General features: G+C 33.5%; 1 protein-coding gene across 1 annotated transcript in view; it reads right to left on the bottom strand.

The window, feature by feature from the left end:
• Positions 1 to 13,237, bottom strand: part of LOC133175436 (CD109 antigen-like) — a 203,445-nt gene that overhangs the window by 171,210 nt on the left and 18,998 nt on the right. Inside the window, exons 5-7 of the mRNA XM_061310542.1 lie at positions 10,424 to 10,578; positions 3,959 to 3,981; positions 276 to 435 (exon numbers count right to left, since the gene is read on the bottom strand). Of these exons, the coding sequence (XP_061166526.1) occupies positions 276 to 435; positions 3,959 to 3,981; positions 10,424 to 10,578 (338 nt within the window). The remainder of the gene's footprint in view (positions 1 to 275; positions 436 to 3,958; positions 3,982 to 10,423; positions 10,579 to 13,237) is intronic.

Genomic DNA, 13,237 nt, shown 5'->3' with positions numbered 1-13,237 from the left:
TCTTGAGAAGAAGTCGAAAATGTGAAAAGTTTACAGACAGACAGACGGACAGACAGACAGACGGACAGACAGACGGACGCCGGACAAAATGTGATCAGAAAAGCTCACTTGAGCTTTCAGCTCAGGTGAGCTAAAAATATTCATAACTGGGACTATTCAATATAATATCACTTGTTTGCAGACAGAATTCTCAAAAATATTAGTCCTAACTTTTCAAACTAACAATATCACACATTTTATTCTTGTTTCGTTAAGTTTACGAGGATTTGGGATACCTTTCTGGTTTTTCTTGTACATCTTCTTGTCCGTTTGAATGTTGAGGAAACTAGACACTTCTTTAATTGATACTAATGTTGAATTCACAATGATCAGGTCAGACCGGGTATAAGTCAAGGTCATGTTTAGAAGGAACGCAGTGGAAAAATCCGCTGTTACCTAGAAATCAAAGACTTAAAATGTAACATCAGTTTTAAACATACATGTTTACACTACCAATATAATGTATGTTTTACCTAAGCAAATTAAAAATTATTTGTCTATGGCTTTTGAGCTAATTAGCTCAAACGTAAAGTTTAAATAGTCACATACTAAACAAGTCAATGCCTATTTTAACAGGGACACAAATGATCAAACTTTAGACAGCAAGTAGTATACTAAAACATGACTCCTTCTGAAATTAGTACACATACAGAGTTACCAAAAAGTTTGTGGACCATAAAGTTAAAACAGCTTAAGGTACCTCAATGAATTTTTATGCATTTATTATTAACATCCTCTTTCTGCCTACATAATAAAACAACCTCAAAATATGATTGATTCCTACAGTGAGCGTAACACAGACAATTGTTTTAATTTCAGTCATTAGTGTGATAGTGTGATTTGACACAATTTTCACATAATATTCAAAAATTTTATCTATCTTGTCAATTCTATGAGATCTTATCATAAATTAGAGAGTGTTAAATCAAGTTATCTAACCAAGACAAGAGGCCCAGGGGCCACATCGCTCACCTGACCACTATGGCTAGGAAAAAGCAGAAATCACTTCAATCTTGAAAGGTTGAAAAGTTTAACTATAATAGTGGTTGGGGGGGGGGGGGGTCATGAATTGAACAAATTTGAATCTACATTATCTGAGGATGCTTCCATTTAAATATGACCAATCATGACTTTGCTGTTCTTGAGTAGAAGATTTTTAAAGATTTAACCTATGTATTCCTATGTAAAACTTTGATCACCCATTGTGGCCCCACCAGACCCCCAGGGGTCATGTTTGAACAAACTTGAATGTACACTATCTAAGAATGCTTCCATATAAATATGACCAATCATGGCTTTGCTATTCTTAACAAATAGGTTTTTTTTTTTAAAGATTTTTACTATGTGTTCCAATGTAAAAATTTGATCGCCCATTGTGGCCCCACCCGACCCCCGGGGGTCATGATTCAAACAAATTTGTATGTACACTATCTGAGGATGCTACCATATAAATATGACCAATCATGGCTTTGCTATTCTTAACAAATTGTTTTTTTTTTTTTTTAGAATTTTTACTATGTGTTCCTATGTAAAACTTTGATCGCCCATTGTGGCCCCACCCGACCCCCAGGGGTCATGATTTGAACAAATTTGAATGTACACTATCTGAGGATGCTACCATATAAATATGACCAATCATGGCTTTGCTGTTCTTGAGAAGAAGATTTTTACTATGTGTTCCTATGTAAAACTTTTATCGCCCATTGTGGCCCCATCCGACCCCCGGGGGTCATGAGTTGAATAAATTTGAATGTACACTATCTGAGGATGCTTCCATGTAAATATGACCAATCATGGCTTTGCTGTTCTTGAGAAGAAGATTTTTAAAGATTTTTCCTATATATTCCTATGCAAAACTTTGATCGCCCATTGTGGCCCCACCCGACCCCCAGGGGTCATGATTTGAACAAACTTGAATCTACACTACCTGAGGATGCTTCCAGGTAAATATGACCAATTATGGCTTTGCTGTTCTTGAGAAGAAGATTTTTAAAGATTTTCCTATATATTCCTATGTAAAACTTTGATCGCCCATTGTGGCCCCACCCGACCCCCAGGGGTCATGATTTGAACAAATTTGAATCTACACTACCTGAGGATGCTTCCAAGTAAATATGACCAATCATGGCTTTGCTGTTCTTGAGAAGAAGATTTTTGAAGATTTTTCCTATATATTCCTATGTTAAACTTTGATCGCCCATTGTGGCCCCACCCGACCCCCAGGGGTCATGATTTGAACAAATTTGAATCTACACTATCTGAGGATGCTACCATATAAATATGACCAATTATGGGTTTGCTGTTCTTGAGAAGAAGATTTTTTAAGATTTTTCCTGTATATTTCCTATGTAAAACTTTGATCGCCATTGCGGCCCCGTCCTACCCCCTGGGGTCATGATTTGAAAAAACTTGAATCTACACTACCTGAGGATGCTTCCACATAAGTTTCATGTTTTCAAGCACAGTGGTTCTTGAGAAGAAGATTTTTTAATGATGCCATTAATTTTTCACGAATTCTTAATTATCTCCCCTTGGAAGAAGGTGTGGCCCTTCATTTGAACAAACTTGAATCCCCTTTACCCAAGGATACTTTGTGGCAAGTTTGGTTGAAATTGGCCCAGTGGTTCTTGAGAAGAAGTCGAAAATGTGAAAAGTTTACAGACGGACAGACGGACAGACAGACAGACAGACGGACGGACGGACAGACGGACTACAGACAAAATGTGATCAGAAAAGCTCACTTGAGCCTTCGGCTCAGGTGAGCTAAAAAGTGTATTGAGGCAGAGGGAGCACACATTGAGAAGCAATGAGGTTGACGAACATCACAAAACTCAACAGCGAAAGTGCCAGTTTATCAAACAACGTCTTTGCATTAATGATAAATTGGCAAATTATCAAAGTTTTCAATTCTTAAACTTCTGTTGTTTTACATTAATCATAGATATTGTAAGCACAGCCTACATAATACCAGTCCATGAAATTTTTGATAATCCCTTATTATAAATAATACAGAATAAACCAGAGGCCCATGGGCTACACTGCTCACCTGAGTCACTATGGCCTGCTTTATTCATCAGCAGATTTTTCCCCCATATATGCCTATGTAAAACTCTGATTACATATTATGGCCCTACCCTTGCCCCAGGGTTATGAAATAAACAAACTTGAATCTACACTACCTGAAGATGCTTCCGTACAAATTTAACTAATTATAGCTTTGCTTACCTTTAGAAGAATATTTTTATTAAGCACTTTTCCTATGTAGTACTATGAAAAACTTTGATGCCCACTGCCCCCCCCCCCCCCCCCCCACGAGGTCATTATTTGACAACTAGAATCTACACTATCTGAGGATGCTTCCATATAAAAATGACTATTAATGGCTTTGCTGCTTTCTTGAGAAGAAGATTTTCAAAGATTCTTCCTGTGTATTCCTTATTTAAAACTATACCAATTGTGCCCCCACTTTATCTCAAGGAGTTAAGATTTGAAGACACTTGAATCTACACTATGTAAAGAAGCTTTCACATAAGTTTCATCATTTCTGGCCCAGTGGTTCTTGAGAAGATTTTAAAGATGCCATTGAATTTCACTAATTCTTAATTAATTCTTAATTATCTCCCCTTGAAAGAGGGATTGGACCTTCATTTGAATGTACTTGAATTCCCTTCACCCAAAAATGCTTTAAGGAAAGGTTGGTTGAAATTGGCCCACTGATTCTTGAGAAAATAATTTAAAAATTTATAATGACGCCTACAACAACAACAAACAATGGACAAATTTTGATCAGAAAATAATCATCACATGTAAATACAGGGAAACAGAGAATTTATGAGGAATTCATGGTTACTTCTCTGAACATTCGATTCATTCTAAATATTTGTACCAAGAAAAAGGTATGATTATTTGAAGTACTTACCCTCATGTCGAGTTTTACAGAACCTACAAAAAAATAATATAAATCATTACTGCTCGTCACATTGTATTACAAATAGAACTCTCCAAAAGAATTAATGTAACAGTTATTTTCAAAATATAATGCATATATTTTATCGATAAATTCACAATTATGGACATCTTGTAAATCATTGTATTATAAACATCAAAAATAAAAACATAAACAAGAGAACAACTATACATTTTATTCTGGTTCCCATGGGGCTAAGTGTAACAGAAATTCTTATACATGTAGTTCAATGGGGCCTAGAGTAACAGATATTACTATAGTTCTATGGGGCTTAGTTTAACAGATATTCTAATAGTTCCACGAAGCCTAGTGTAACAGATATTCTTATAATTCAATGGGGCCTAGTGTAACAGATATTCTTATATTTTCATGGGGCTAAGTGTAACAGATAGTCTTATATTTTCATGGGGCTAAGTGTAACAGATATTCTTATATTTTCACAGGGCCTAGTTTAAGAGACATTCTAATAGTTCCACTGGGCCTAGTGTAACAGATATTTTTATAGTTCCATGGAGCTTAGTGTAACAGTATATATATACTTATCCACTGGCTGTGAGTGGGATAGCTCTTTTATCAAACCCGGGGCAGGAACTATTCCCTGAGGGCTTGCCCGAGGGGAATAGTTCCTGTCAAGGGTTTGATGAAAGAGCTATGGGTGAATTAAAAAAAAATGACCACCGAACTGAATTTTTTGGGCAAAATTCAACTACATATAACATATTTTTCACTTGTATCATCATATTGCACATGCATTCTAGTTTAAAATCCTGAAGTGGCAATAGAAAAGACAATTGGATTAAAAAGTTTCAGAATTTTTATAAGTTAAATTTCTTTTGAAAAAAGAAAATATCATTACACCTTAAAAGACTTTCTAAAATACATGATCACAAGAAATTATAGTTTTTTATCCTTAAAAATGGTAAAAGGGGTGTAAATGATTAAATCTTGACCTTGAATGAGTATCTTCTCTTGTACATGTGACAAAAAATTGGCTTTTTGATTGTTATTTTACATTATTTTTTCAATTATGGTTTGAAAAGTTTTAATATGAAATAAATATGAAGCAATAAAATTCCACAAAATTCACTTTTTTGTCCGTTCAAGTCAATTCTTTAAATCTAAGCCAAAAAAGAATTGTTATAAACGAGTTCTCTTGCAAAAAATACAAGATTTTGAAGTGACCTTATGTTACATTATTGTGTTGCACTCCTGACATCTGATATGTATTTTATTTAACATTGTTTTAAAAATTATAACACACAATAACCCATTCTTACTCTGTAAATCAATTTGTCGTGTTGATTTTTTTCATCGTTTACAGCAGGTTTTTCATATTTTGAAGACCTTAAAACATGATTATTTGCAAAGTGTAATATAAAAAAATTTATTTAAAATACATGTGAAATGATGAAAACTATTCCCTGAATTAACTGTAAAATTTCTGTAATTTGTTGATAGACATAGTGTTTTGAACATCAAATAGTATCAAGCATTTTTTTCAACTTATTTTTTAGTAAAGATAGTTAAAAAGCATTGGTAATTATAAAGCAGTTTTGTTGCACTCCTGACTGCAGAAAAATTGAAAATTAAAACCATAGAACACAAAAATTCATAAAGTGTTGGCAACATCAAGTGATAATGAAATTGTGCAATATTTATAGTCCAATACTTCATAATTAAAACAGATGAAAGTATTTAAAATTCGCATTTTATCTGGAATTATACCCTATTTTATACCAAAAAAACTAGCTTAAATGTATATTTTCCTTTAGAGAACAAACACAGTAACACACCAGAAAAATTCTACTCATCACTTTTTCTTATTTTTATTGTTATTGGATGATTTATAATTCTAACATATTTGTTGCACTACTGACCAAAAGCATTGGGGCCTTTAAAGTAGAATTGTGAAGTGAAAATTACGTAAGAACTTGTTCTGTTGTTTCAGTGAAGTTGAGGAGGAATTACTTGAATTTAATGACAATGTTTTAGTGTGTTTATTTTTAACGTTCATTAAAAAAAATCATAAAAAAGATAAAAACACATCTAAATTGATAAAATTGAAAAAAGGAAGGATTTTTATTAATAAAACTATCAATAATTTAGCATTTAATTATACAAAAAGATCATTATTAATTAATGAATACTTCTAAGCATGAATAGAAGTCTATTCGACACACAACTTGAATCTTTAAAAAAATGTGTTGCTCTCCTGACCATAGAAATATGGATCTGAAGCACAGACAGATCCTGTAATTGATAAATCTATTTGGTAAAAATGTTCTTTGTGTCTTTATTTTCCAAAATAAAAATCAGAAAATCATATAATGATAATAGTTTTTTCATGCTTGGGAGCAAAACATCAAATGTTGCACTCCTGACATTTTTGGGTATGCACATATACTTGACTCTCATTAATGCTGCTTGTGATTTATATAACATGTTTTAAATGTATATCAGTTATTATTTTACACTTCCAAAATTCTATTTTGTCTTAATTTTCTATCAGAATTTTACAATTGATGTTTTATTGGCAACACTACATTTTTTCTGTTGCACTCCTGACATGGTATAACATTTTTTTAAACATCAGCCATGACCACAACTTGATTAAACAAAAGTTATGACAGTCCACATTTAAAGCTCAATACTTTGAATATTATCAGGAAAGTCTTTATTTTTAACATGAAGCATTGTTTTTATTTCACAGATCTCTAAAAAATATTGAAATTTCAAAATGTCACAAAAAGGTGTTGCACTCCTGACAATTTTAGCATCATTTTTGGGCATAACTTTTTTGTTAATCGAGATATCAACGAGATATTTGGCAGGTATTTACACACTATCTAAAGACATATGCTGAGACATAGAAATCTATTTTCATTGCCTGTATTTTTTAGTGTGGGTTGATAAATATGCGTTTGGTCATTTTTCTTTAATTCACCCCTATCCCACTCACAGCCAGTGGATAAGCGTTTTATTATACTGATGTAAATTATAATTTTTGAGGGTTAGAATGTCTGATACTATAGTTTCATAGGCAGAACATGAATAGAATAAATTTAAAAGTCTTGAACAAGTATTTGGCGTAAGCATAGACCTAAAGCAATGTCTATAGTGTAAGATAATCACTGCAAGAATGAGCTGAAATCTCATTCAGCTCATTGATATTGTGTGGTGACGTCACAATGCTACTGAACTATACTGAACTCAGGATGACATCATCAGTCTATAGAATTAGATTGATAGCAGAAATCAAAATTGGCGGCAAAAATTGAATGAAAAATTTCCGAGGAGTGGATAGCACAAACTATACCCTGGGGTATAGCTTCACTAGGCATGAAATTTTCAGACTATAGAAAAATAGTTATTTTACCTTCTTATATTAATATATAGGAAACGTTTTAACAGAAGTATAATAAATATTCTTATATTTCCATATTTCCATAGGGCTTAGTGTAACTATATTTATGGTTCAATGAGCATATTTAGTATAACAAGAAATGTTTGTGAAACACTTATGCCCCCCCCCCCCCCCCAAGTGGCATAACTCTGTCAAAAATTGCTCGATCTTACCCAAAACAGAACTTGTCCTAGATATTCATATTCATATGATAAATCTATTAACCAACTTTCATTTCAGTATGTGGAACCTCTGCGAAGAAAATGAATGGAAACTGCAAATAATTGGTCCAGGAATTTTTTAAAGTCCAAGGGGCATAACTCTGTTAAAAATTGCTCAATTGTACCCAAAACAAAATTTGATCTAGATATTTTTACGATAAATCTGTATACCAAATTTCATTTCAGTATGTGCAACCTCTGCAAAGAAAATAACGCAGTACAGTTAAGGTGCCAAATGGAAATATCGGCGAATTTTTTAGATAGAAAATATATTCTTTATAAGGATGGGCGTTTCTTTTTAGGACTTTACTATTATTGGACAAATGCAATGTGGTTGAAAACTACATGTTGAGGACGAATAGATTTCTTATTTAGACTTGTCACGTGATGGGGCAGTCACGTGATTTTAACAAATATACCTGAAGTATTGAGTTCATCTATAAATTCTAATATTGCAAGGGCATAACCAAGTTAAAAATCTAAGTTTAACATATGATTGTTTTCAACACTCTTTGTAGTTTGTGAAAAGTGCTGCGAACCTATATAGATTCTACTATCTAATTGCTAAAATTACATTTGTTAGACCGTATGTTGAATATTTTGCTGGTCAAGTACATTAAATATAGATATGATTAATTCATTTGCAAGATTTCAATAGGTTCGCACCACTTTTCAAATATTTTTATACTTCTTGAGTTTATGTGTAAAAGCTTGTCATAATTCATTGAGGGTATGCCCTTGCAATATATCGATTTATTACGACCCTTCTTTTTCCCTTCAATGCATCTGCATACAAATATACGACAGTATCGCTTGTCTAAGGAATGTATGGGAAGTATATGAATAAAATCATAAAATAGACATCGCATTCAAGTTAATGGCCTCCTATATATCTACAATTTATATTTTATTTAATTACAAAATACATTTTTCATTGTATAAATATAACTTGATCCGCCTCTCACTGCATACAAACTGCGTCAAATTTTACGATATGACATCACATTGACATGTGCATTGCGATCAGTGAATTGTTTATATATTACTGTGTGGGATTTAGCCAACGACAATAATGCATGAATTAGGCCCTGCCTCCTTACTGCAGCCTTAACTGTGCTGCGAAATGGAAACTGTTGGTGGATCGACAGAAAGACAGACCAACAGACAGATTGACCGACAGACAGACTGACCGACAGCAGCAAAGCAATATGCCCTCCATTCTTCAAAGGGGGGCATAATTACATCATTCTTTTGATCCGTTGGGGCTTATTTTTGACTTTAGTCATTGGACATAGGTACAGTCTACTTTGGATGTATTGAAATTCAAGGAACCAGCACATTGTTAATTCCGCAAAATTATGAACCTGTGGAAAAAAGTATGTTTACAGCAATATTTCAAAATAAGCGATTTCAATTCAGATGGAATAGGCTGCATATGGATTTGTCTCTGATGTCAAAATGATGGTGATTTGTTTATATTAGCTACTCATCAACATCCGCCAGGATTTAATACTAATTGCCATACCTTAATATTTTGTTAAATGACCCTTCATTCTTATTACTTCTAGTTGTCTTTAGGGAATAAATGAACTAATAAATAAAGCCGCTTGATTGGTTGAGATGGTATATTTTGACAAACTGTTATTTCTTTTTAATTTTTACCAGACATTTCCAATAATATTTACATCTGGAGACAGTACTGACTAAGATGTAGTAATAACAAAAATTATTTTCTTCCTTAAAGCCACCGAGTAGATGTGATCGAGGTATGGGGGCATCGTCACTCTGATAATGTCATTTCAATCAGGAAAATGTTCAGCAATAACAGGCCACAAATTGTTTTCTAATATATTTTTTTCAATTTACGTTAATTGTCAAAGTTCCTGCAGCCTTGTAATATATAGATCATAACAGTTTGGTCTTTGATGGTGCACACATAAGATGAGGGTTATTGACTTGATTTGCTTCTCTTAAAATCTACAAAAGGATACTATTTCCAATAACCACCTGGTATTCATCATCCCGTATCAAGTTTTTCCGCTGATGATCTATAGTTCACTTCTCCTTACATCATGTGATGATTGTTTTTGTGGCATCAACAAACAACCATCTTCTTTTTTCTATAACCATCTTTTATATTCCATTTTAAGTGATTTTCTTTTCCCAATTTTAGAACATGAAGTATAATCCTTTCCTTAATTCATTTGTAAATTCATTTAAAGTCCCCCTTCTAAAGCTTTCTTCCAGATCAATGCCTGTTTACTACACTGACCAAATTTTTATTTTTTTTGTTTTTCATAATACTGGATATAATTGTCCTTGAACGAATTCTAGAGACAGACAAAATCTGTACATACTGGTGTCACTAAAAATTTATGACATAATGGCCAAACTTCTGTTCTCTATAAGTAGGGTGATTGAAAATAGTTGTTACAAGTTTCATAGCCATTTGTGTACTTTGACGATGAGTACTTTTGTCCAATGACTGTAGATTATTCATATGGTTCTGTGGGGCTTACTATAACTACATAATCTTAAGCTTCCATGGGGCTTAGATAACTACATGTACTAGATTTTTCTAATAGTTCCTTGGGGCTTAGATGAATATTCTTATAGTTCCATGGGTTTTGTATAACTAGATATTCTAATATTTTTATGGGGCTTATTATAACTAGATATTCTTATAGTTTTATGGGGCTTGGTAAGAGGAAAGGGAAAAAATAAATGAATTAAACAAGTATTTAAAGCCTATGAACATATCATCTTCTGATACAAAATATAGCTGCTGTTTACTTTTTGCTGCTATCGTTCCTGTCTTTGTGGTATATGCTCCTCCTTTTGCTGACATTGTGACCGTAACATCTGCCGACTCATTCAAGTTGTTCACAACAGTGACTGGGTAGTCATCTCCCTTTATAGCACTCTCGGGGGCTATCAGCATGTAGCTCCTTACATTCATAAAAAAACTGAATTATTAAACTTAGTTCAGCAGAACTTAAGACAGCTAATATGTATATGAAGTACAGCCCTTCTTTAGATGGGTTTTTTTTGTTTGGCAATGTTTTAGGTATTTTTAAGGAAAACAAAATTGAGATCCACCCTTGTTACCCATTGATCTACCTTTAATGATCTTTAACCTTGTCTATGGACTTTGATGTCACAGATGTTTTAAGTATTATTAAGAGAACAAGATGTGATTGTGAAACACTGATGCCCCCGTATGGCAACTTATAGCAAAGGTTAAACTTTCTCAAATGCAAATCAAATACGTTGGTACCCAAAGTAAGGTCTTGTCTCGAGGAATATTTCAAAAGTTATGAAATATGAAAGCCCTAGCAGCAACCATTGAATAGATATGAAAAAGGTTAAAGTTTTTCAAAAGTAAGTCAAACATCAAGGTCAAATGGTCAAAATCAACGGTGCCGAAGGAAAGGCCTTCTCACAAGAAATAAACAGGTAAAATATGAAAGCCGAAGACCCAATCGTTCAAAAGTTATGACCAAGGTTAAAGTTTTTCAAAAGTAGGTCAAACTCCAAGGTCAAGGTCAATGGATTACAATTGTTGGTATCCAAAGGAAGGTCTTGTCACAAGGGAAAAAAACATAAAAAAACACATAAATATGAAAGCCCTAGCACCAACTTTTCAAAAGTTGTATCAAAGGTTAAAGTTTTCCAAAAGTAGGTCAAAGTCCAAGGTCAAGGTCAAAAGGTCAAAGTTGTTGGTATCCGAAGAAAGGTCTTGTCACAAGGATTACATATGTGAAGTATGAAAGCCCTAGCACCAACTGTTCAAAAGTTATGGCCAAGGTTTTCCAAAAGTAGGTCAAAATCCAAGGTCAAGGTCAAAGGGTCCAAGTTGTTGGTATCCAAGGGAAGGTCTCATCACAAGGATTACACATGTGAAGTATGAAAGCCCTAGCACCTACTGTTCATAAGTTATGGCCAAGGTTAAAGTTTTTCAAAAGTAGGTCAAACTCCAAGGTCAAAGGGTAAAGTTGTTGGCATCCAAAAAAAGATCTTGTCACAAGGATTACATATGTGAAGTATGAAAGCATTTGCACCTACCGTTCAAAAGTTATGGCCAATGTTAAAGTTTTTTCAAAAGTAGGTCAATCTCCAAGATCAAGGTCAAAGGGTCAAAGTTGTTGGTATCCAAAGGAAGATCTTGTCATAAGGATTACACATGTGAAATATGAAAGGCATAGCTCCAATCAATCAAAAGTCATGGGCAATGTTAAAGTTTTTGCAGACAAGCAGACAGACAGACAGACAGACGGACAGGGAAAAAGCTATATACCCCCGAATCTTCAATACGGGGGCATAATTAGATGGGCTCTCTCTCGTAGATACAAATTTGGAGGTGGATGAGTGCGAAGCACGAGACTCTGCCCAAAATTTGTATTTACGATAGAGAACCTGTCGAGTTCTCTAAATGATTTTTAACATATGCAATCAAAATGAGCACCTTGCTCATCATAATCAATTTTCTGTGCAGCATCCGCTGTTTATTTATTCCCACGGACAATGTAAGATTCAGTCAGATTAGTTTTGACAAAGGGGAAGACGCAGCTGACTTGAACTCTTCTAATTTTTTAACAAATAAAGTGAATGATTTAACCTTCCTGTAGATTTATGACACTATGGAGATTGATCCTGATATATATGACGGGTTTCAAAATCTCAGTTAACCTAGATACAAATACAGGCGATACAGACAGCTCTTCTATGGACTTTGATGTCACAGATTTTTATTTTCTTAATTAAATGCAACATTAAATATGATAAAAGAGATGTGGATTAGTTGTCAGCGATAAGGATTTAAGAAGAGTTTTTAAACATCAAAACACTAAAAAATGGACTTGAATTAGTTTTCACTAGAGGCGTGAAAAGGGGAGGGGTACTGAACTTAATGCTGCAACCATGAACCATTGGCTTTACCATTTTGAAGGGGACACAAAGAAAGCAAACAGTTTTTGAGGAATTTATCCAACAGCATCAGTTTTCCATATCTGTAAATTTTCCTTTTCTTTTGGATCGAAATAACAAATAGATTCTGTGTGGAATAAGTTTATAAAAGCGATTGAGAAAATTTGACCTTTAACATTCACTAGAAAATATTAATACAAAATTCATAATAGGAAAAAATCAGCCTTTACTAATTGTATGTGCTTTTGATATATTGAATCAGATTTATTTTTAGATTGTGCTGTACATATTTTAGATACAGAATAGTTGGCTAATACAACACAGTATATAGGGCTAATACAGAATGGAAAATAGCTCGGCCTACTGTAGTCCCATTCTATATTGCTAATATAGAGCAGGAAATTTCAAAGAAAAACACCGCCATCATGTCACAATTATATGAATGGGTCATTATATACTGTAGATCACAAAATTTTCGAGACCCTTTATTTTAATAAGATAGACATTTACTCCATATTAGCGAGAAAAAAAATTTCACAAATTTTGGTAACTGCTCTATATAATCTTTATGAATACAAATATATACAAGAATGGAATTTTTGCGAGCAAACTGTCTTGGGTAATTAGCGAAAATAAAGTTCTTGTGAATAAAAAGTGATTTACAGTAAATGAGGGCATCTC

The sequence above is a fragment of the Saccostrea echinata genome, unplaced genomic scaffold (assembly GCF_033153115.1).
Source record: "Saccostrea echinata isolate AGI-Se365-2 ecotype Australia unplaced genomic scaffold, CSIRO_AGI_Sech_v1 ptg000062l, whole genome shotgun sequence".
Taxonomy (NCBI): Eukaryota; Metazoa; Mollusca; class Bivalvia; order Ostreida; family Ostreidae; genus Saccostrea; species Saccostrea echinata.
The sequence above is the reverse complement of the archived record's forward strand: the minus strand, read 5'-3'. Positions and strand labels throughout refer to the sequence as shown.